Below are 23,559 nucleotides of genomic sequence, written 5' to 3' on the forward strand. Positions count from 1 at the left end.
AACTCCCGTCGATCCGAAGGCCGTCGTCGACCCTAAAAAGGGCGCTGATCCAAAAAAGGACGCTGAAAAGAAAAAAGGCGTCGAACCAAAAGAGGTTACTGACCCGAAATCGGCAGTTGACCCCAAAGGAGCTCCAACACCAAAGGCCCTGGAGCCAAAGACTCCAAAACAAGTCAATAAACCAAAGCCTTCCACGCCAAAGCCACGGACTGTCGAGGAAGAACTCTTCCATCCAGATCCGGTGACTGAAGAGCAACCAAAATTATATATAGACCCTAAAACAGGACACGTGGTAGTTTACCACCAAAAGAAGAGGCCCTTACCACAAGACACTCCTTCTCCTGTTCCTACAAAGAAAAAAGACTTTGGGACGTCTCCCTCAAGACCTTTTACTACTCCTCCTTTCTTTTTTTCCTGATATGCCTTTTGTACCTTACTCTCCCACACATTCTGATTACAATGAGGGAGAGGACATGGGGGAAGATCCTCAGTACACTTATGATGAAACAGGGGATCCTGATCCACAAGATGATACATGGGATGACCAAAATGATCCTGACGAAGCGCAACCCATCCCAGACACTTCCCCATACCCTACAAAACCTTCTCCTACAGACGACACTATCATGTTTAATCAACTTATAGACAGGGCAGCAAAATATCACAATGTTGACATGCACACTGACCCTATAGAGGAGGACTTTTTATTTCACACTTTCCCCACTTCAGAAAAAAATTTCAAAACACTTCCTATGCTTAAAGGGATCCTAAAGCACGCGCCACACATAATTAAAGATCCTGCTAGGGCGCGGGTGCTCAATCAGAGGATTGAGAAAAAATATAAGGCAGCCCTTGCAGGCCCTACTTATATAAAACAACAGTTGCCTTTAGATTCATTAGTTGTTGCAAATGCTCGTAAAAGGGCCAACTCACAGACAACAGGAGATGCTCCCCCTCCTGATAAAGAATCTAAAATACTAGAAGCCTCAGGGAAAAGGGTAGCTTCACAGGCCGCAAATTCATGGAGAATTGCGAATACACAGGCTCTTCAAGCAAGATACGACAGAGCACACTACGACCAGCTTGAAAGTCTAATGCAACACCTACCAGAACCTTTTAAGGCGCAGGCTAACGACCTCATTCAGGAAGGCAAGTTCATTACCAATGCCTCCATCAAATGTGCGCTAGACGCAGCCAATACATCGGCCAGGTCTATCAATACCAGCGTTCTACTGCGCAGACATGCGTGGCTACGCATATCTGGTTTTAAAAATGAGGTGCAATTCACCATCCTCAACCAACCAGTAAACCAAGATTTCCTGTTTGGCCCCGCAGTAGACAACATTTTAGATAAAATGAAGAAAGACACTGAAACTGCAAAATCAATGGGGGCACTTCAGTTCCAACAACATCGAGGTTCCTTTTGTCGCTCCTCATATAGAGGCGCAGGAAGAGGCAACACATCACAAAGCTCCTCTTCCTTTAAATCTAATACCCAGAGCACTTTTAACAAAGGCTCCAATAGAGGAGGTTATAGGGGCAACAATAACAAAGCCAGAGGACGTGGAGGCAATAACACCCGAGCCTCCACTGCCACCAAACAGTGACTTCATTACACTCCCTCCAGACCACCTAACATCAGTCAGAGGCAGAATCAACCAGTTCCTACCTGTCTGGAACGCAATTACCACAGACAGGTGGGTGAGACAAATTATCCAGTATGGTTATTGCCTGGAACTCACTTCTACTCCACCCAACATACCACCCAAATACCGTCCTATGTCCAAAGAACACATAACACTGTTACAACAAGAGGTCCAATCCATGCTACAAAAGGGCGCCATAGAGCCAGTCCCTTTTCAACACCAAGGAACAGGAGTATACTCTCTGTACTTCCTAATTCCCAAAAAGGACGGGTCGCTCAGACTCATACTAGACCTCAGACTTCTAAACCAATACATACTGTCAGAGCACTTCCATATGATAACTCTACAACAGATACTCCCATTAGTTCAGCACAGCGACTTCCTTGCCACATTAGACCTCAAAGATGCATACTTCCACATACCTATACATCCAGCTCACAGGAAATATCTCCGGTTCACAATAGAAGGTCAACACTATCAGTTCAGAGTTCACCCTTTTGGAGTAACTACAGCCCCAAGAGTGTTCACAAAATGTCTAGCCGTAGTGGCAGCACACCTCAGGAGGCAACACGTTCATGTGTTTCCATACCTCGACAATTGGCTCGTAAAAGCCAAATCGTACACCCAATGTGCAACCCATACGTCTCAAACACTTCAGCTGCTGCACAGTCTGGGTTTTTCCATAAATTACCCAAAATCTCATCAACAACCCTCCCACATACAACAATATCTGGGAGCTACCATAGATACATCAGTAGCAAAGGCATATCCAAATCCAGTCAGGATAGCCAACATGCTGTAGTGTAGCTCCTATTTTCCCAATAGGCTCTGCGCATTGGAATAGTACCTACAGCAGTAAAGGCCTAGGCCAGACGTTAACTAGGTCTACTACTGTCGATACTAGACTTAATTTTTGGGTTTGCCAGCTAAGCTCAGAGTTCGCTAGAAACTTTCTCGAATGTTCAAGGAAGGATTAACTTCCCTGATTAGACAAGAAGGGATTTAGTTTCTGACAACCATAGAACATGACAACTTTGCTCTCCCCTAATCAAGAGTCAATCTCAAGAGTCGTGTGAGCACAAGGCAATTATTTTACTCAGTCAGTACGTGCATTCTTAGTCTCATCAGAATGTAGAGAAAAGGAAGAGACGGGCGTGTTCAATAAAAAGGTGTTATTTATTGATCAGTCTCTTTTCTCGTACAAGAGAAATGGATCGATATTATTGCAATACTTATAGTTAAGTAAAGTGCATACATTAGAAGCAATAGTATAAAATAATACTGTAAAAACATTGATATGGTTTCTGAGCCATATGATGTTTAAAATGATTAAAATATATTTACATACACATATACATTTGACTAAACGTACTCAACTGGTGTTTCTAAATACGCCTACCCCGTGTACCTGACCTAAGTCTAATGCGTGGGCGGGAATAGAAAGTTACAGTTTAAGTTAAGTTTGTTTTTGCCAAGTGAATAACTAAAGAATTCTCTGTGAGGGGTTATTCAGTTCTGTACCTGGAATTTAGGATGAATGAGGAATGGTATCTCTTTCTCTGCTCTCGATATTCCAGGCTGCCTGCGAGGGCTACCCGGAAGCGCCGGTGCTGGGTCTCTCGGCTTGAGATAGCAGCGCGTCTCTCAGCGCGTCAGGAAGGCGGGGCTGCTGCCAGCGGGGTCTGCTTCTGCTCTCGGCTTCGGCAAGTATGGCTGCTCCGTCTTGTCACCACGCGTGTGTTTGCATAGGGCAAGGTCGGCAATATTTATACCTTAAAGGTGCCGGGATTGACGTAAGGATGGACATAGGTACGTCAATAAAGATGTCATACGACTTGCTCGTTAGCACATTCTTTTGCAAAAGTTCTCAGTGAAATCAAAACAATGGCCGCACGGATTATCCAGCTTGTCATAGGTTTGATTTGTTATGAGAACGTCGTATGCCTTATCAGGGGCTGGAGGAATGTCGCTTGTCTAATTAGATCTCAAGCGTTATGACCTAATCAGATAACACGTTCCTGTGCCGTAGTGTGACTGCGTCAGATAACGGTATCTGCATCATGGGGGTTTTCTTGCCTCATGGGCTGACTGTTAGTTAACTTGATAGTTAGTTTAACCAGAATAGGGTCAGGAATGTGGGGACTGATTCAGAACCTATAGAAATACACGACACCCACTCCACGCTAACTATGGTCATATCTACTAATCTATGCATAGTATAACATAGTACAACATACTATAGAGTATAGTGTATACCTTACCACCCCAAAATACATAAATGCATTTCGAAATTTTCAAATATACTGAAAAATTGCAGTCATATATATTGTATGCACTTAAGCTATGAATTAAATGCAAAATTAAACACGCATTGTTATGCATTATTGCTTTTTGGTATATGAGAAATACACATGAAATGGCTCTTAATATAGCTATACAGAAAGGAAGGTCGAGACCATTTCATCACATAATAAAATATTTGTGAACATACCAGCGGGCAGCTAAAGTCTATATAAAGTATCTAAAATAGAAATCTTAGTTCTCTAGGAATAGTTTCTTACTTTAAGCAGAAGATCAGTGTCCCGGGGAAAAAATATATAGAAACATTTTTTAAGGGCTTGCTGAAAAAAGTTGCTGTCCGTGAACTGGATTGTAATTGTTCATGTGACTTTATTTTTAAAGTTGAAGGCCGAATTCAGGGAACGCCGTGTGCGAGTTTACTCAAAAGTCTCTATTTCTGTTCCGGAGAGAACATCATATCATTCAGGCTTTCGAAAAAACTGTCAACAGCTTCATGGGAAAGTTCCACTAAGTCGGAAATAGGGGTAACCATGCATTCGTGCGCATGATTGTCTCCATTGACATTCTGATTTGCATTGCTGACAGAAGGTCGTACCTGTTCGATGCTGCTTTCATCTCGAACTTCACTACCCTTCAATCGTAGTGGTGAAGATTCCAGGAATGCCGTCATCAGAATTGGCAGCCTTTGAGGGCAGCACAGTGCGTGAACCTTGGTAGGAACCAACAGTGTATCTGCATCCACTGGCGCATCCGATTGTAGCGTCAGACAGGTGTCTAACACGCATTCTTCTCCGCATAGCAGACACCTTAGTACAGGTAAAACACACCTTTGCCACATTGGTCGAAATGATAGAAACCAAGTCATGTTTAGGTCTCTAAGCCGGGAGAGTCCCAGGATTTTTGATATCCGGTCCCGGTATCCAATGGCTAGGATCGTATCTTCCATTGTCGCGAGAGTTTGATCTGTGACATGGGTTGCCATAACGGAAAATAAGGACTAGGAATAGGATTCCTGCAATTAGTCCCAGGATCAGGGGAAGTCCGCCAAAAATCGAATGGACGAAATCTGGAAAAATACCCAGTATGGCTTTGAATGGTGTTAATGCCATCGAAAATACTGTCTTAAATACCTTTGAGACCCCAGTGGTATCAGAAATATTTAAGATTTCGCTCAGGATTTCCGCGAAATGTACGGGGGAATTAGTTGATAATAATGTATGTATTTCTGCAGTCGTCCTTGCGACTTGTAGATCATACGTTTCTTTAGATGACGTGAGCCTTGTAGGCGTCTGAAGAAGCACTGTTTTCATTCTGCTTAAAGTATCTATTCGAATAGAAGTAATTTTCAAACCGGGCCATGCCCTTGCCTCCCTGTCTGGAAAGGAGCTGGGGAACAAAGATCGTCCACAGCACTTGACCTTCGCCGTCGTAGTGACGAGATAAGGAGTCCCGGGCATAAGACTACAACATCTGCGGTCTACAATAAGAATGTAACTCCCATTATAGAGTCTTTGAAAGAATGGTTCTATTTCAGTTGCAGGTGCGCCTTGCTGGTGACATGAAAGGTTGTATGAATTCCCTTCACAGGCTCCGTGCAAACTAATACCGTTACACAGAAGCGTGCCGCTTAGTGACATAGCACAATTGTTGCCACTAAGAAACACTTTCTGTCCTTTGTTACTGACACATGCATGTGAATAGGGCAGGTTCCAAGTTGTTTTAAGGTACCCCTTTCCCAATTTCTCGTACATGCCAGCCTGTATATATTTTTGGCAGTATTGAAACCTGAAGGTTGAGATTGGAATATTTATGATTCCGTGGATTATCCATTCACTGACAGGTCGTTCTGACATTGTCATTGGTAATCTTTCTAGTTTTTCAATGCTCAAGATTGTATAATCAGCACCCTTCTGCGCCATACCGATTTGTCTATCAGTAAGGTTAAAGATTTGGAATAGTGACGTTGTGTTGATTAAACGCCAAGGCACATAGCCTGAACGAAGATTTTGTAACGTCCAGCCAAGCTGTACAATGGAACGCAATTGTGACTGTCCATGTTGTAATAACAGTAAGTCTTGCGATAATATATCGATTGCTGAAGACACAATGCTGTCCAATGAAAAAATTCTGGAGGACAGAGTCATTAACCCATTGTCCACTACAGAAAGTGATTTTTCCAAATTAATACGGTCAATTTCCCGTATTCTTTCTGCTGTTTCAATTTGAGTAACCTTCCAGGCCTCATTGTATGCTGCATATACAGAGGCTGCTATGAAACGCTTTTGACGCTGTTTGCGTGGTCCCAGTATGAAATCACGCAAGTCAGCACCATCAGTAAGTAAAGTTAGGTGTTGCTTAATTTCAGGCAGTGTGGAAGTTTGTAGCCATTGAAGGCATAATTTGCCCACACTGTAGGTTGTTATTATCCCTGGGTGATGTATTTGGGGATATCTAGGGTCTGGCCTGGTCATTTTGAAACCCTGTGTTTTATTCAGGAATCTATCTTGACAGTTATTTGTATCTGTGGGCCAGATCAACCATTGTTTCCAATCAGGATGTGTTCTGTTTTGGTTAAGTATATGGTTTGTCTATTTCTTCATCTGTTTCAGAGCTATTGCTAAACATTGTTGGCTTTGGAATAGACAGGTTATTTAAATCTTTGATTTTGGCTAAGCCAAGACAGGTGGTTTGTTGAACAGTGTCATTTAAAAATATCATTTGTTCTGGGATCATGCAGGCTCTAAACAAAGCTTCTAAACCCTGTACTTGCCATTCTTTTGTACCCCAAACACTTTTCAAATCAACATTTTTGTCCCAATAATCAAATCCAAAAGTATTCATTTTTTCAAAGAACGAATCAGAATAAATCAATTTTGTGTTGGTTATCATGGTTTTCATCTCTGTCTTGTTTGACAATTTGTAATAAAATGTTTCAGCATTACTAGTGTTAAAACCTTGAAAGTATGAATATTTGTCATAAACGGTTCTAGAGCTCCCTTTTGGAGGTGTAGCACAATGTTCCCATTGATTATAATTTAAAACATTTCTTGGTTGTGCAGATTTATGCAAAAAACTGTTACCATAATGGTTATAGCAATACATACTATCATAATTTGTAGAACCTTGCAAATAATCATGTTTTGTAAATTTAGCAGACATTACTAAGTCAGACATCATATTGTTTATACTTTCAAAGTCCCAATCATCAGCAAATGAGTTTGGTTTTGCAAAATCACTCAAGGAGATCTTGATTTGGTGTGGATATTTCAGGATCTCGACCGGACCATAAATTTCATAGTCAGTGTTGTCCCAGGCTACCCCACCAGGTATTGGAATTGCTGTGAAGTTGGCTGAAGAAAGTTCTGAAGAAAGTTCTCGTTTCTCGACGTGTGAAGATGTGTGTGGTTTGAGGACCAAGTTGATGTTCTGACTTGCTGTGTCCATTTTAGCATATTTTCCCTCAATGAAGCGTCCCAAGGTAAATACCATGATGAGCCAAAGTATGAGGATAAATGCACCAAAACCCACCCAAAATTCAATCCATGGAGTAACCAGATATGTTTCTTTCAGTTGTTTCAAAAGTTCCTTAGCTTTGTCTTTAAAGGATTTTGATGATGGCTGTGTCTTTTGTTCGCTGAAACCTTCAGAGGAATCATCGAAGTTGATGAAGTAACCAGATGCAGTTCTGTCAATTGTTCCAATTGGTTCAGGATTTTTGTTTCTTGCATTTTCACTTGGAACTTCATTGTAGATTGGTGTGTCTCTGCTAAATGTCTTTATTTGGGTTTTCAGAGGTCTGAGTTCTATTGCATTGTTGCATAGTCCTTGTTGTTCTTCTGTAGGCGTTTCGAATGTGATGAGCCTCTTTGTTAGGACCTCTGTACTGGTAGCAAACCTTGGTGTTCTGCTACTTATTGGGAGTCCACTTGGCCTACTGTTCGTTATCGGCCACATGTTGTGGTTTTACCAGGTCGATGGATACAACTCGGTTCTCCTTTTTCCAGCAAGTGGCGGTAGTACAACTGATCTTGTCCCGTTGACAGACAAGACAGGAACTGCTTTTCTGTAAGAAGGCCCAAATTCCTTCTTTACCGCGATCTTCTCCCTGACTAGATCCCCGACTTTTGGAATCCAGACAGGTCTTGCTGGGACAGGTGGTGAATCTTCAGTGGTCGTTGGCTGTTGTTTCAACTGTATGTTGCTCAGGTCTTTTCTTGTTTTGTTTAAGTCCTGCAAAATAGCCAAACGGTCTTTGACATCAAAGGTTTTTTCTATTACCACTGAAGTCTGACTATCAAGGTCAGAGATCAACATCCTAGTTCCGAATAATAATTCGTACGGACTGAATCCCTTCAGAGAATTTCTTGGCAAGTTATTTAGACTACGTTGGACACTTATTAGATGTTTGACCCACCCAGCTCCCGAACCTAATATCCTTTCTATTATAGATTGCTTTCTGCCTTGGTTTTTTCTTTACACCGTCCCATACCCTCAGGAAGGAAGTGAGAAGATTCCCGCTGGGCTGTGCTCATTTGGCCATGTTTCCCCCCCAGGCTGGTTTGCCTGAGTGAGAGAAATGGTCGAACGTAGCATGCTCTTAGCGTATATGCCATTTAGACTCGCAAATCTTGTATAATAGTCCGGACGTCAGCCGAGTGCTGGTGATCTACATTATAAGTGGAAACTAGCCTGTATATGTTAATCGCAAGCCATTCTTTTTGCTGGTAATATTATCTGCCTTGATACGACGAGGTATTAAACTGCTTCTCTCCCCACTGCGATCTCTGTTGCAGTTTGGGCAGTTTTTTACAAACATGGTGTAGTGCAGGCTCATGCCTGGCCACCAGTACCGTGACTGTAATTCTTCCAGAGAATCTTTTAATTTAAGGTGTCTGTGACCCTCGCCCATGTGTGCGTCTGCGATTAACAAGTTTCTCCTGTCCATGTTTGGAATCACTCTATCCCCCACTCCAGGGATTCGAGCAAAAGGGACGGAGTTTGCATCGATTATGTATGTATAATTGAGTGGATAGTTGATCGGTAACGCTGAGCAGTCGCCTTTTGATGACGTTTTCACCGCCAGCAATGTTTTACCGTCAATGTATTTTAATGTACGCTTTTTTCGATCTACGGGAGCCGGTTTAGTGGCTGCCGCTGTGGCTGCTTCAGCCAATGAATTCCCTACAACGTGAACGCCATCACGCTGATGACTCAGTGAGTGAGTCACGTGAGTCTTTGGTAGTTCTTTTTTCAAAAGAGCTACTTGTTCCCAGAGCAGTCTCTGCTTTATTGGTGCATCTGTGTCATCTTTGTAACCGTTCTGAATCCATGTCTGCAAATCGCTGTTATATGATTTGACGCAGTAATATGAATCTGACACTATAAGTGTCGGGAATTCGCGATCCGCATTATCTAGCGCCATTTTCAAAGCTAATATTTCAGTTTGTTGTTCTGAATTGGTTTCTACTGAGTGTCTTTGTTAATAGAGGTCTTAGTTTACCTCCGCGCCACACTTCTTTTGTAATCTCACATGTGGGGTTGTATGCTTGTTCTCCCCAAACGGATGGTTGAGCATGTCCGTCTGTATAGATTACACAGGCGTAATGTCGTAGAGGCAGAATGTCGATTGGCAGAGGATACGTCTTATCATATTTTAGATTTTTCAATTCTTCTAGTTCTTAAAAGACTGTCAACCAGGCAATACTTGATAATTCATATCCTCCGGACTGGATTTTCAGATGGGCAATTCTGGATTTTTTGAAGTTGAATTTGTAACCCTCTGCAGCGAAACCAAGTATTATGGTGTTCACTCTTTTCAAGTGAGTCTCCAAGTCATCATCTGTTAAGTAAATGTCATCGACATAAGATAATGCTTCATCATCATATAGTTGTAGTAATTCTGTTACTCTCGCTGAGAATACCCCCGGGCTGTTCTTGTACCCCTGGGCTAACCGACAGAATTGTTTTTGAGTGCCATTTACTGAGAATGCAGTTAAATATCTGCTCTCTGGTGCTATGTTTTGACAAAAGAATCCATTGGAGATGTCCAAGGTTGTTTTGTATTTTTTGCGCACTATGTTATTCATTAGTGCAGCACTGTGTGAGTTTTGCACTGCAAAGGTTTTGCAACATGTGTTAAGGTGTCGGTAATCCAAAACTAGACGATATGAGTTGTCTGGTTTGGCGACCGGAAACAAAGGATTGTTCATTTGTGAGGTGCAAGTTTCAATCACCCCCTGGTATTCTAGCTGATCTAGTATTTCATTTACTTGTTTTTTAGCTTCTTGCTTAATTGGGTACTGCCTTTGTGCAGTTGGTTGTGATTTTAACTGGACTTTGTGAGGAGGAGAATCCTCATCCCATCCTACATGATTTTTATATAAAGCAGGTGCTAAGGCCACTGCCCACTTTCTAGCAAGTGTATATTTTTTATGAATCGGTATTTGATTCGAGAAGGCAGGCATAATTACTTCTTCGCCATGAGGGCACTCCCTGACAAACTCTGGTGGCCAGTCTTTTTCAGCTAGAAGGATGTCATAGCCTTTGGAGAGGTTATCCCAAAATAGTGCCCTAATTTTCCTAGTCTTATCTCCCTCTATACGTAATGTTATCTCGTATATTTTGTGGGGCTTGCTAACTCTGGTATCTGCAGTTTCCACTTGAAGGTATTCATTCGTGTCCACTGTCTCCAGATGATTCATAAGGACTTTGCGAGCTATGCTCACCTCTGCTGCGCTGTCTAGCATTGTCTGAGCCCACTCTCCGTTTTTCAGTTGTGTCCTCAGTATTCTCGGCATTGTTAACTACCTTGATACTGGCTACCTTCTTTTTTGGAAATTGTGATTTCTTTTTCAGTTGAGCAGGTTCCTTGTCTTTGGACTTGGCGTGCTCTTCTGATCGTCCTCTTCTTTCCGATTTCTGCGAGGAATTCTGAAAAGATTGAGAGGGACGTGTATCAATGTCTTGATATCTATCAGGTTTTTTAATATTATCCCTATTTCTAAGGTTATATCTATTCCCAGAGGGGTCACTCTGGGGTGACCTTTGTCTCGGGTTTGGAGATTTCTCTCTTCGCCTAGGAGACCTTCCTCTGGACTGGAATTTCTTTTCTTTAGGATTGGATTGTTTATTTCCATCCCAGTTCTTTTTTGGTGAATTATTATTAAAAAACATTTTTTCTGGACTTGTAGTCAGTTGCGGTTTTACTGGTATTCCACCTAGACTATCTCTGCCTAGTTCTTCATAGGATTTTTCTATGATTCTGGCAATTTCAGCTGGTTGGTCTGCTATATCTGTCTCTTTTAACCTCTGGCGGATCGCCACGTTTGCTGCTTCACCCTTTATGTTGGCTAGTAATATAGCCGAAACCTGCTTGAAGTCTTTCAGTAATTTCATACCAAGAGTTAAAGCAGGTTCTGGACCGTATTCATCTTGAATTTGTTTTAGCACATCTGGTATTACCGAAATGGACGGAACACCGTGCGTTTTTGTGTAGATGGAAGCAAAGACTGTACCCCAAGTGTCACAGTCCTCAATGTGTGGTGCGATTCCCATTGGGAGACATATAGTCAGAATCCTGTGTTTTTCCAGCGGGGTGGTGTCAGGAAACACCGCCTCTATTTGGGTAATTTTCTGTGCCAACCAGAATGGTATTTGTTCCCGTTTAGCTGGAACTTTACCTAGGCAGGATTGGATGTTCTGTGGTGTAATTTTATTTGTGTTCCCCTGGTGAGGGGTCAGCTGTGGAAGTTTAATCGCTGGCTGAATTGTTGAAGTCCGCATTACATACTGAACTAATTGTCTATGAATTTTTAGTAGTTGTTTTAGCTGTATTAATAGCTCTGCTGCAGGCATTCTTTCGATGTCTGGATGTGGTGTGTATCCGGCTAAGACCGGCCACGTTGCTCCTGGTCTTCCTAAAGGACCGAGCCTTGTAATGTGATTGTTATGTATTAGGGCGCCATCAAATAAGAGCAAATGCTCTTGGAATTTGAGTGGTACTTCCACCTCCTCGAAAGGAGTGTAAATGTCGGGTGGAACCTCTATTTTGTAATAGTGGAAGTACTTTGTTACAGCATTTGCTGCTGGAAAATGTATCCATGTATAGTATACCTCTGTCTGCCGATATTCGTGTGCCTCAATTACGAATATGACTGTGCCACCTCTAGGTGTCAGTCCATTTTCTATAAGTTTTAAGGTTATAGATCTCCTTTTGGCGACCTGGATGAGTATTATATCCGGGTCTGCTGTTTGCATGGTAGCATCAGCATCTGCTATTTCAGTAGCTAATCTAATTGCCTCTCTTTCCTCCTCATTGTCAGACATTTTACTGTCAATAAGGTTATTTTGTTTGTTTGCAGATCAGGTTTCTTTATGGAACAAAGATTAGATGCACAATATTCTGGAACTGTTTTATCCTTCAACGTTGACTAGACCAAGAACCATACATAGGAGTTCCCTCCTGCGAGGTTTTGGAGGATATAATAACCTTTCACCCACTCCAGACGTCTTTGGAGTATTTGGGAAAAGGGGTCTGAGTGAGAAAGCACGACTGAGTTACTCTAAATGTCTTACGTTAGTTTTATCGCCCTTTCCAAACGCGTTGGGCGCCATGTAGTGTAGCTCCTATTTTCCCAATAGGCTCTGCGCATTGGAATAGTACCTACAGCAGTAAAGGCCTAGGCCAGACGTTAACTAGGTCTACTACTGTCGATACTAGACTTAATTTTTGGGTTTGCCAGCTAAGCTCAGAGTTCGCTAGAAACTTTCTCGAATGTTCAAGGAAGGATTAACTTCCCTGATTAGACAAGAAGGGATTTAGTTTCTGACAACCATAGAACATGACAACTTTGCTCTCCCCTAATCAAGAGTCAATCTCAAGAGTCGTGTGAGCACAAGGCAATTATTTTACTCAGTCAGTACGTGCATTCTTAGTCTCATCAGAATGTAGAGAAAAGAAAGAGACGGGCGTGTTCAATAAAAAGGTGTTATTTATTGATCAGTCTCTTTTCTCGTACAAGAGAAATGGATCGATATTATTGCAATACTTATAGTTAAGTAAAGTGCATACATTAGAAGCAATAGTATAAAATAATACTGTAAAAACATTGATATGGTTTCTGAGCCATATGATGTTTAAAATGATTAAAATATATTTACATACACATATACATTTGACTAAACGTACTCAACTGGTGTTTCTAAATACGCCTACCCCGTGTACCTGACCTAAGTCTAATGCGTGGGCGGGAATAGAAAGTTACAGTTTAAGTTAAGTTTGTTTTTGCCAAGTGAATAACTAAAGAATTCTCTGTGAGGGGTTATTCAGTTCTGTACCTGGAATTTAGGATGAATGAGGAATGGTATCTCTTTCTCTGCTCTCGATATTCCAGGCTGCCTGCGAGGGCTACCCGGAAGCGCCGGTGCTGGGTCTCTCGGCTTGAGATAGCAGCGCGTCTCTCAGCGCGTCAGGAAGGCGGGGCTGCTGCCAGCGGGGTCTGCTTCTGCTCTCGGCTTCGGCAAGTATGGCTGCTCCGTCTTGTCACCACGCGTGTGTTTGCATAGGGCAAGGTCGGTAATATTTATACCTTAAAGGTGCCGGGATTGACGTAAGGATGGACATAGGTACGTCAATAAAGATGTCATACGACTTGCTCGTTAGCACATTCTTTTGCAAAAGTTCTCTGTGAAATCAAAACAATGGCCGCACGGATTATCCAGGTTGTCATAGGTTTGATTTGTTATGAGAACGTCGTATGCCTTATCAGGGGCTGGAGGAATGTCGCTTGTCTAATTAGATCTCAAGCGTTATGACCTAATCAGATAACACGTTCCTGTGCCGTAGTGTGACTGCGTCAGATAACGGTATCTGCATCATGGGGGTTTTCTTGCCTCATGGGCTGACTGTTAGTTAACTTGATAGTTAGTTTAACCAGAATAGGGTCAGGAATGGGGGGACTGATTCAGAACCTATAGAAATACACGACAATGCAGACTCTAATTCAAAAGTTTCAGCCTCAACACTCCTTACCAGCTAGAGTGTTCATGCAACTCATAGGCATGATGGCCTCCTGCATATTCATTGTCCCTCATGCCAGACTTCAAATGCGTCCCTTACAGGAATGCCTAGCACGGCAGTGGAACCAAGCTCAAGGACAACTACAAGACCTAGTGTTGTCGCACTTACAACTCTCTGCAGTGGTGGAACCCACAAAACCTTTCCAAGGGGCGACTGTTCCAAGAGCCAGTTCCACAAATAGTATTAACAGCGGACGCATCACTGACCGGTTGGGGAGCCCACCTACATCAATACACAGTCCAAGGACTCTGGACAGTCAAGCAAAAGACACTGCATATCAACCACTTAGAGTTGCTAGCAATATTTCTGGCACTGAAAGCATTCCAAAAATACGTATACAACAAAGATGTGTTGATCCGGACGGACAACATGACAGCCATGTATTAAATCCAGAAACAGGGAGGGACTCACTCTCTACAGCTTTCTCATCTAGCGCAGAATATATGGAGGTGGGCAATTCAAAAGAACATTTTTCTCCTAGCAGAACACCTGCCAGGGAAAGACAATCAAATAGCGGATCTGTTAAGCAGACACAGCCAACAAATACACGAATGGGAGATTCACCCTCAAGCTCTCCAACCGTTCTTTCAAAAATGGGGGCATCCAGAGATAGATCTGTTTGCCACAACGAAAACTCAAAATGCCAGTACTGTGCCGCCAGGTTCCCACATCCGTTGTCACACGGCAATGCGATATGGATGAACTGGTCAGGCAGATTTGCGTACGCTTTTCCACCAGCCCCACTGATTCCGCTATTGGCACGCAAACTACGTCAGCAGTCACTGACAATGATCCTGGTTGCTCCAACATGGGCGAGACAACCATGGTACACAACATTCCTAGAACTCTCCGTGGTTCCACATCAAAGACTGCGTCTGTCGCCACATCTTCTAACTCGTAACCATGGAGAAATCAGGCACCCAGATCCCAATCAACTGAACCTAGCGATCTGGCTCCTGAAGTCTTAGAATTTGGATATCTCAACTTGCCTCCTGATTGTATGAACATTATCAAAGAGGCAAGACGACCAACTACTAGAGCATGCTATGCAGCCAAATGGAAAAGATTTGTAATTTATTGCAATAATAACCAAATCAATCCATTAGACGCTTCCATACAAAACATTATTTGTTACCTGTTGCATCTACAAAGATGCAATTTAGCATACTCTTCTATAAGACTACATCTTGCAGCTATAGCAGCATACCTCCAAAACAGACAACACCTGTCTCTGTTCAGAGTTCCACCAATCACAGCTTTCATGGAAGGGCTTAAAAGGATAATCCCTCCAAAACATCCACCTTCACCAGTCTGGAACTTAAATATAGTACTTACCAGACTTATGGGACCTTCCTTTGAACCACTCCACTCATGTGAATTGCAATTTCTAACATGGAAGGTGGCATTTTTAATTGCCATCACTTCACTCAGACGAGTAAGTGAGTTACAGGCTCTAACAATTCAGGAACCTTTCATGCAAATACATGCCAATAAAGTAGTACTACGTACTAACTCTAAGTTCATGCCAAAGGTCATATCCACTTTCCATATCAATCAGTCCATAGAATTGCCCGTTTTCTTCCAAAACCCGCAGTCAGTAGCTGAGAGAGCCTTACATACACTAGATGTAAGAATAGCTCTATTATATTATGTTGACAGAACTAAACCATTCAGGAAACAAAGCAACTGTTTGTCGCTTTTTCACCACAACATAAAGGTAACCCCATATCAATCAGTCCATAGAATTGCCCGTTTTCTTCCAAAACCCGCAGTGAGTAGCTGAGAGAGCCTTACATACACTAGATGTAAGAAGAGCTCTATTATATTATGTTGACAGAACTAAACCATTCAGGAAAACAAAGCAACTGTTCGTCGCTTTTTCACCACAACATAAAGGTAACCCCATCTCAAAATCAGGAATAGCCAGATGGATAGTTAAATGCATCCAAATATGCTACCACAAAGCTAAACACACTCTAACAGTTCCCCCAAGAGCACACTCTACGCGCAAAATGGGGGCATCCATGGCTTTCCTAGGAAACATTCCACTTGAAGACATCTGTAGAGCAGCTACATGGTCTACCATACACACTTTCACTAAACACTATTGTGTAGATGTGCAATCAAAGCAGCAAGCTGCTGTAGGCCAAGCTGTCCTCAAAACTCTTTTTCAAACTGCTGCATCTGGGGCAGGCGTCCACCGCTAGAGGAGATACTGCTATACAGTCTATGCTTAGATATGAATTCAGCAGCCCACATGCCTCGAACGGAAAATGCTACTTACCAGTATGCATCTGTTCTTGGCATGTAGGGCTGCTGACATTCATATCGCCCACCCTCCTCCCCGGGGCCTGTCGCAACTGCAGGATTTTCTTTGCATGGCCATCTTTTACTTTTTTATACTCCATCTTTGCCACAATGGCGAAAAACAATCGAAGGATGGAGTGGATGCCCATGCGCACTGTAGTCCAAGGGAGGAGTCCCCTATCTCGTGATACTTCGAAGACTCTTCCAAGACAACAAGGTGCAATCATCCGGACCCAACACTAGGCGGTGATCTATGCTAAGATATGAATGACAGCAGCCCTACATGCCAAGAACAGATGCATACTGAGAAGTAGCATTTTCCATTTTTGTTTTGGAATGTCCACGAAGAAGCAGGGGCTTCCATGTAGTCAGTGCAAAAAGTCGGTCTATAGAAAGGAAGAGAGAGAGTTGATAGAAAAATAGTGAAGGTAGCTTGGGTAGTAAAAGAAGGTTCTTCGTGGTATGTACCCATGCTAAACTCCTTTGTCCTCAAACACTCCACCTCAAATTATGTAACCTATGTGAAAAAGTTACTCTTAACCTGGGGAGATTCCTGTTTTACTAGTCTGTTCAACCTCCAACTCTAGAATCATTAAACATCACAGCTGCTTTCGTAACAAAGAAACAGATACCAACCCTCAGAAGTATGTGCACATGAAGGAACTAATATTTTGTATCAAGTCCACAACATTAAATAAAAACATGCCTATTGAAGAAAGAATATGATCAAAACAGTCCAAACAACCAATGCTAGAATACAATTACCAAAAATGAGAAAGTACTGGCAGGTGTAATTTCCAGATTCAGAGCAGTTGCCTGACGAATATTTGGATCTTCAGGGTAATACAATGACTAGATGGCACCTTCATGAGCGATTATCATTCCTGATAAAATCATATATTTTATGTAAGTGTTTCTTTTGTTCAAGTAGGTTCAGGAAGACCTTCCTGTTCAGGCTTGTGTCCTTCAGGTAGGAACAAAACATTAAAGGGCCTTCCCATTTCAATGTTTTGGATTTGACTTTGTTCATTAAGAATCATCACATTGTATTGCTATCATAAGGGGAGAAATATAATTAATCGAGGTTTATGTTTACTATTTTTAGAGATCGATCATGTCGCAGGGTTAGTTCCTTCAGTCTCAGAATTGTGTGGGAAGGTGAGCTTAGTATTCATCGGTATCCCGGAGTTCAAATATTCCTCACAGGATTATGTATTCTTTTCACAACCTTATACAAGGCCAACAATTCTAATATTTCCCCTACGATTTCTGTCAATGCAATTCAGTGATTACACTGTTGACTTGTAGTAATTTGACATCACCTCTTTTAAAGCTTTATCCTTTTTCACTTTAGAGTCTTGTGCATTACTGATTCAAGATTCGGCTTTAGAAACCAGCATAAATAATGAGTTCATGTCGCTTTGGATTTCCACATTATGTAGGTGAATCAATCCGTATTGGTTTTAGTTTCCTAAATTAGTTCACAAATAGAGGATAGGTCCTTAATTACAGTTTTCAAACTTACTTTCTCTTTATCTGAGGAGGAATCATTTTCGATCGATTTGAATGTTGGTCCATAAGTCACTTAGGTGTGTCAAAGTGGCATTATCTGCCATATCTGAAAGTGCTACAAATCCGTATAACAGCTGGATGGGCTCTCAAAGCTGTTATGCATCTTTTTTAGGTCACAGAGCGAGATTTTGTACTTGAATGAGTGCACTTAATGTTGCAAAACATTATAGAAGCAAACCGATGATGGTACTTATTCCTAGGTGAGAAGTTTGAAAAGTAAGTCACTAAATTATAGTTGTTTGTGAGAGTCAATAAGCTGATATGCAGAGGAGTCCCTGGTGTTTCAAGCTAAACTATAGTATACTACACACATTCGTACTAATTGTCACCATAGCTCATGCTATTCAAGTGTGTTTGCACCACTATTGGTCCGATCTACCGCTCACCTATGTAAAATCTTAATTAGCTCAATTTTGATGTCGGAGGAGCTGTGGAACTTCACAGTACTACACACATCTCTGAAGTCAAGCTGTACCCTGAGGCACCAACCTATACAGCAAGGGAGTTATTGCATAGTTGTGTGAGCTGTAGGCCTCTAGGGGCTCGCAGCAGCCATGAATGATTAGTCGTCGTTTCCATACCAAGCTTTCCTGGCAGCTAACCTTTATCACCAGAGTGGTCAGCGCATTCTTACATCAGGTGAATGCATCTTGGATGCTGTGTCACTCTAAATCACAGGTCTTTTAATCACAGGCAAAAAGTCAATATTCTAGTTTTATTTCCGGATAGTCTCCGCTGCTAGTGTTTTCCCCCAAAGTTAGTTATGACCCTGAAGGATACACATTTCAAAGGTTGCAAGATGAGAACAATTAATGGAACATCAGCCAGCACGATGCACTTGGTCACACCCCCTCAACAGTTCCAGAATGGGAGCAATTCACAGACATCTGTCCATATGCTCAGATTGGCAAATATAAAACTGAATGCTCCGAATTCTCCCCTTTGTGAAGAGGCACAAGAGAAGGCTGTGCCCTTTCTCCACTTCTTTTATTAATTGCATGTGAACCTCTTGTGACCGCATTAAAGATAAATAGTGGCCTATAAGGGATCAACACAAAATATTCATATAAAATAGTTGTAAATTATATTATTCAATTTCTGTCCATTGTTAACATCTCAGTGCCTACAATATTACAAATTATAGACACCTACCCAGAAGGGTAAGGATATTGTTTTAACAAATTCAAATCGTAATGAATGTGCATAATATTAATTGTACGAAAGTCCTGATACACGACACAAATCTCCAGATTTCTTACTTGGGATAGCTTATTAATCATACTACGTCTATGTTCCCAATAGTTCCTCCTTGTAATGTCTTTAAAAACATAGCCCCATTAATACATTTATATAGAGAAATAAGAAATGTAGTCTATCATTTGGAAAACTAAGGAAACAAAATATTGTCGGAGGGGTCAGATTGGGAAATGTTGCTGAATACCGGATGTCCTCCCTTGCAGCCAAGGGGTATGATGCCTCCATAGATTAGATCTGGACACATACTCTCCCCTTTAGCTTCATATAGAAAAAGAACAGATGTATTCAGTCTCACTATTATCATTAATAGAAGCGCCTGACACACGATCATGTTGGAATGCCTACGAGACAAGAAAGCAAATTGAGAGTTATAAACTCTTTCACTGCATCCCTATGGCAAAAGCAGCAAATCAAGATATATGATCAAACACGTGTTGAGAAGCATTGGATAAAGACTTGTACGTCACTGGAAGATTTATATGAGAATGTGTTGTTAAATTCCAGATACATTTAATCTAACCAATTTGGGTGTTTACAATTTCTGTAATCTCCAAGACCAAACTCAACAGCAGCCAACCTGATTACAGTTGGCTTGGCATGTTTACAAAAAAGGGGGTTCACAACATGTGCAATTTATCAGAATTGTAAGAGAAAAAAGAAAAATCTAAATTTAAAAAAAGTAAGGACTGAGGAAAAAGTAGATCAATGGCTGGAACAAAACATTAATCTCCCCGTTCACTGAAACCACTGGCAAACATTCAATAAGCAGGCTTAAGTATGTAATTTATATTAGTATATATTAATTACATGGGTAAACCTTCCTATTGAATGCTTGCCAGTGGTTTCAAATCTTGTGTTGCACAGAAAAGAGGTCAAACTTGAGACGTTTCCAATAATTCACACTGCTTAATTATTTTGCAGGATATTTCACGTCTTTTTTTCATGTGTTGGTAAAACCAAAAACAACACTTTCACAGTGACAGTGCTGCTCTCAAACCATTAGTTAGCATACCTAGCATGTTCACTCTTGCAAACTCATCATTGATGCAAGCATTTACCAATAAATACTATCCAGTGTGTGAAAGTAAACATTACAAACAAGTACATTTGTCAGCAAAAAGCTACACTGTCCCAAATTGCACTACATTTTCTTTTTTTATTTGTCTTAATAAACTTTTATAGTGTCAGTGTACTACAAAAGAAAAGCACATTTTCAAAGGCATGTTTTTAATTTCCTATCATGTGATTTGCCTTTGAAATTTGATTTACAGTAATACACGTTGTAGCAATAAGCACATTTTAAATATAAACCTGTTATGCCCGACAAAACACACATTTCTTGAAACATGGACAGACATAGCTACAGTCTCGGGCACTAATCGATGGAGCTCCGGTGGTCTAAGAAAGAGTACTAAAATTAATATATTATGTGATGTAAAAATGCATAACATCTAATGTGGTATAAGGTCTTGTATAATGCCATCTTAGAGTTTAGGTGACATTTTTAAACAACTCTGCTTTATGCATATTACACAGTTGCCCATAGATAGATAGAGACATCGATAAATCGGTACTTAAGTCAATACATTAGAAGAACCAGCATGCCCCATTAAAATTACCTTTCTACTCATTTTCATATAAATATATATACACATGCATACATTTATACTCTGGTAGATTATTGGATCCTTTGAAAACCCCTGCAATGTGAGAACATTTCTTAAAAAATAAGCTTAATCCTAATGGAGCATTAATTACCACGGGGTGGTAAAAATTCTCTGCCTCCACTTTCTTCTTGACCAAGGCTTGGCTGGAGGACATGTAGGCCTAATTTGACAACATTAAGGCTTTAGATTTGTTTTCTGTAAATTGAAGTGGTCTTACTCTTTTGTCAGTGCAGGTTTTTGTATTCGCATTGCCCTCCCAAACCCCTTCTAAATGTTGCCTTAACCCCTTTCATTTTTGAGTAACTCCACATTTTATCACCTCTCTCCTTTTGCCTCCTACATTCACTACAAAATAGAATGCGTCCATGTGAGGAGGCCACATAAAAGATAGGAGAGGCAGAGCTGGAGAGCTTCACCTGTAGATTTATGAATTGCTTTTTGTAGTAAGGAAGTAGTACTATTGGAGCACTGCTTAAGATACTGGGCCCATGGCCTCTCTCTCCTTATTCCCCTTGTTCTTCTATATTCTTCCATTCTATTGTTGTTTCTTATTTCCTCCGTCCTAATTGTTAATTTATGCATTAGATACTATCAGATTATACTTCCTAAATAAAAGTTGGAGCGTGTTGTGTTAGAATATCATCTTTTCCACAGGCTGCAATGTTTCTATTTTTGATGGATCTGTCTTGTTTACATAACACATTTGAATGGATTTGTATTCTGTTTTAGTAGCCAGTTTCCATTATTTCAATTCCCATATTTAAAGGCTTCTAACAGCTCTTCAACCTGCCCTCCAGCACAAAATGATTTTTAAAGTTTGTCTTTTTTTTCAAACCTATTAGAATAATCGAGCTTGACGTGCTAGATGAAAATGATATAAACTGGGACATACTAGCTGAAGGTTGGAGCAGTGTCCGTTCACCTCAGTGGCTTCGAAGTAAATGGTGGACTGTTAAGAGGCAAATTGCAAATCACAAGGATGTTTCATTTCCTGGTAAGGAAAATGTTCAATATAAACTTTCAATTACTTTATTGCAAACCTGAAATATGTTCAATTGAATAAGATAGTTTCTGGTAAATTAAGTGTCTACCTATTTGCTTTGCGTGTGCCTCAGAGGATTCGGAAGAAGTTATTCTTGATGTAAAAAGCTTTCAGCATTACTTAAAACGTCTTTCTGATCAAAACCCATACAGATTTTGCAGTCCCCATAAACATTCAGTGGGGCACACATTACTTTCCAACTTCCCTAATAATTGGGCTGCAAACAACCGAGTTCATCTTAAGTGAAGGTATATGAGAAATGTGCTTCTTATTCTAGTTATTTTGTATGAATGCCCTAAAACATGAGGCTATCCTACATTCTCATCCTACACTTTCTATTATGTGTAGACTATCTATTCCTACTTGATTAATGGCCCACGCGCACCTACTTTGGAGCGGAAAACCATGCATGTTTGTTCCCCTGCGACCGCCACAGCAAATGTTTATTTTTTTCTTGGGCATCAGCAGATTTTACCGGGTTGTTAAAGGAACTTGTGTATTGTCACAGTTTAAATACTTTTTCAGCAGAATGATTTGCTGAACATCTTGGTCTGTAAGCCCTACTTCTGCTTGTGATCCAGTTGCTCCATCCATAATAGTTAATAATTTCTCATCTAGCAGTAGTGACCTAATATTCCCCCAGTCAGCTCCCTAGGTACAGTATGTCCATCGCCCAATGTCTTAGATATTGCTTTCATTTCGGGCTATGATGCTACAGTGAGTGGCTCTGGAAACGCCTGTGTCTCTGAGGTAGTGGCAGTCCCAGAGGCCACAAAATTCTCTGGGATTGAGTGGAATTGACGGGCCAGTGAAACTGAGGAGAGTTGTCACATACTATTCCTTTCCCCAATCCAGGCTGAATTGTTAAGCCTCCCATTTAGGTTAGCATATGTATTACAGAACACAAGTTAATGTTGTATAAACACAGAAAAACGGTATTCTTCTTGGTGGTCAAGATTGTTGTTTTACATGTGCAACTTTACTACTTCAGCTTTTCGGGAGGAAATTACCCCTTTATTGATCAGGGCAATAAAACCTCTGCAAATAAAAATCTCTGAAAGTCTGAGAGGCAGGCCCTAAAAATGTGACTAGGAAAAGTTTGACTTGGATGCTATTTTATCTCTTGGTTTCAAAATACTATTTGCAGCTTAATTGGGTAGTTTGTTAAAACATAGTGGGTCCCCTTTATGCTTTGTCTCTGCTCTGCAAGGGATGGGCACTGTTGTTTGATCTCTGTATCTTCCATTCTAACATGGATTGTGTTCACTATTGCGTTTGGTCTGACCCTGGAAGTGTGTGAAGGGCTACGGGACACTTTCTTCAGTTCTGCTTTCATCCTAGATAATGGCACACTGACAACAGAAGCAGGTGTGGTTCCACCAAAATATGACGTCCCCAGGCTGTTGCGCATGCAGGCAGAGGATAGAGTACCCAGGGCAGGTGAACCCTAAAGGGTGGTTGTACTAACAGGCGCCTTATTGTCTCAGTTGTCCAAGTACCTCCCTTCATGCCTAGTGATAAAATTAAGTACAATACAGTTTGTTAGTGATGGGGAATTAACAAAAGATTCGCTCACTATTTACCAATGGCTAGGCACAATTAGCTCTGGATTGCGCATAGAGGTAGTCCTTTTGCAGTTACTCAAGATATTAAAGCTATTTTTAGCTGCTACAAAGTAAACATTTGTTA

General features: G+C 41.1%; 1 protein-coding gene across 3 annotated transcripts in view; it reads left to right on the forward strand.

Annotated features, from left to right (window-relative positions):
• The window catches only part of DMTF1 (cyclin D binding myb like transcription factor 1), a 517,741-nt gene that overhangs the window by 306,833 nt on the left and 187,349 nt on the right, over nt 1–23,559 (forward strand). For all 3 annotated transcript variants that reach the window (XM_078674193.1, XM_078674191.1, XM_078674190.1), the window contains exon 11: nt 21,671–21,822. In XM_078674193.1, the coding sequence (XP_078530319.1) occupies nt 21,671–21,822 (152 nt within the window). The remainder of the gene's footprint in view (nt 1–21,670; nt 21,823–23,559) is intronic.

Source organism: Lissotriton helveticus, chromosome 1_1, assembly GCF_964261635.1.
Source record: "Lissotriton helveticus chromosome 1_1, aLisHel1.1, whole genome shotgun sequence".
NCBI lineage: Eukaryota > Metazoa > Chordata > Amphibia > Caudata > Salamandridae > Lissotriton > Lissotriton helveticus.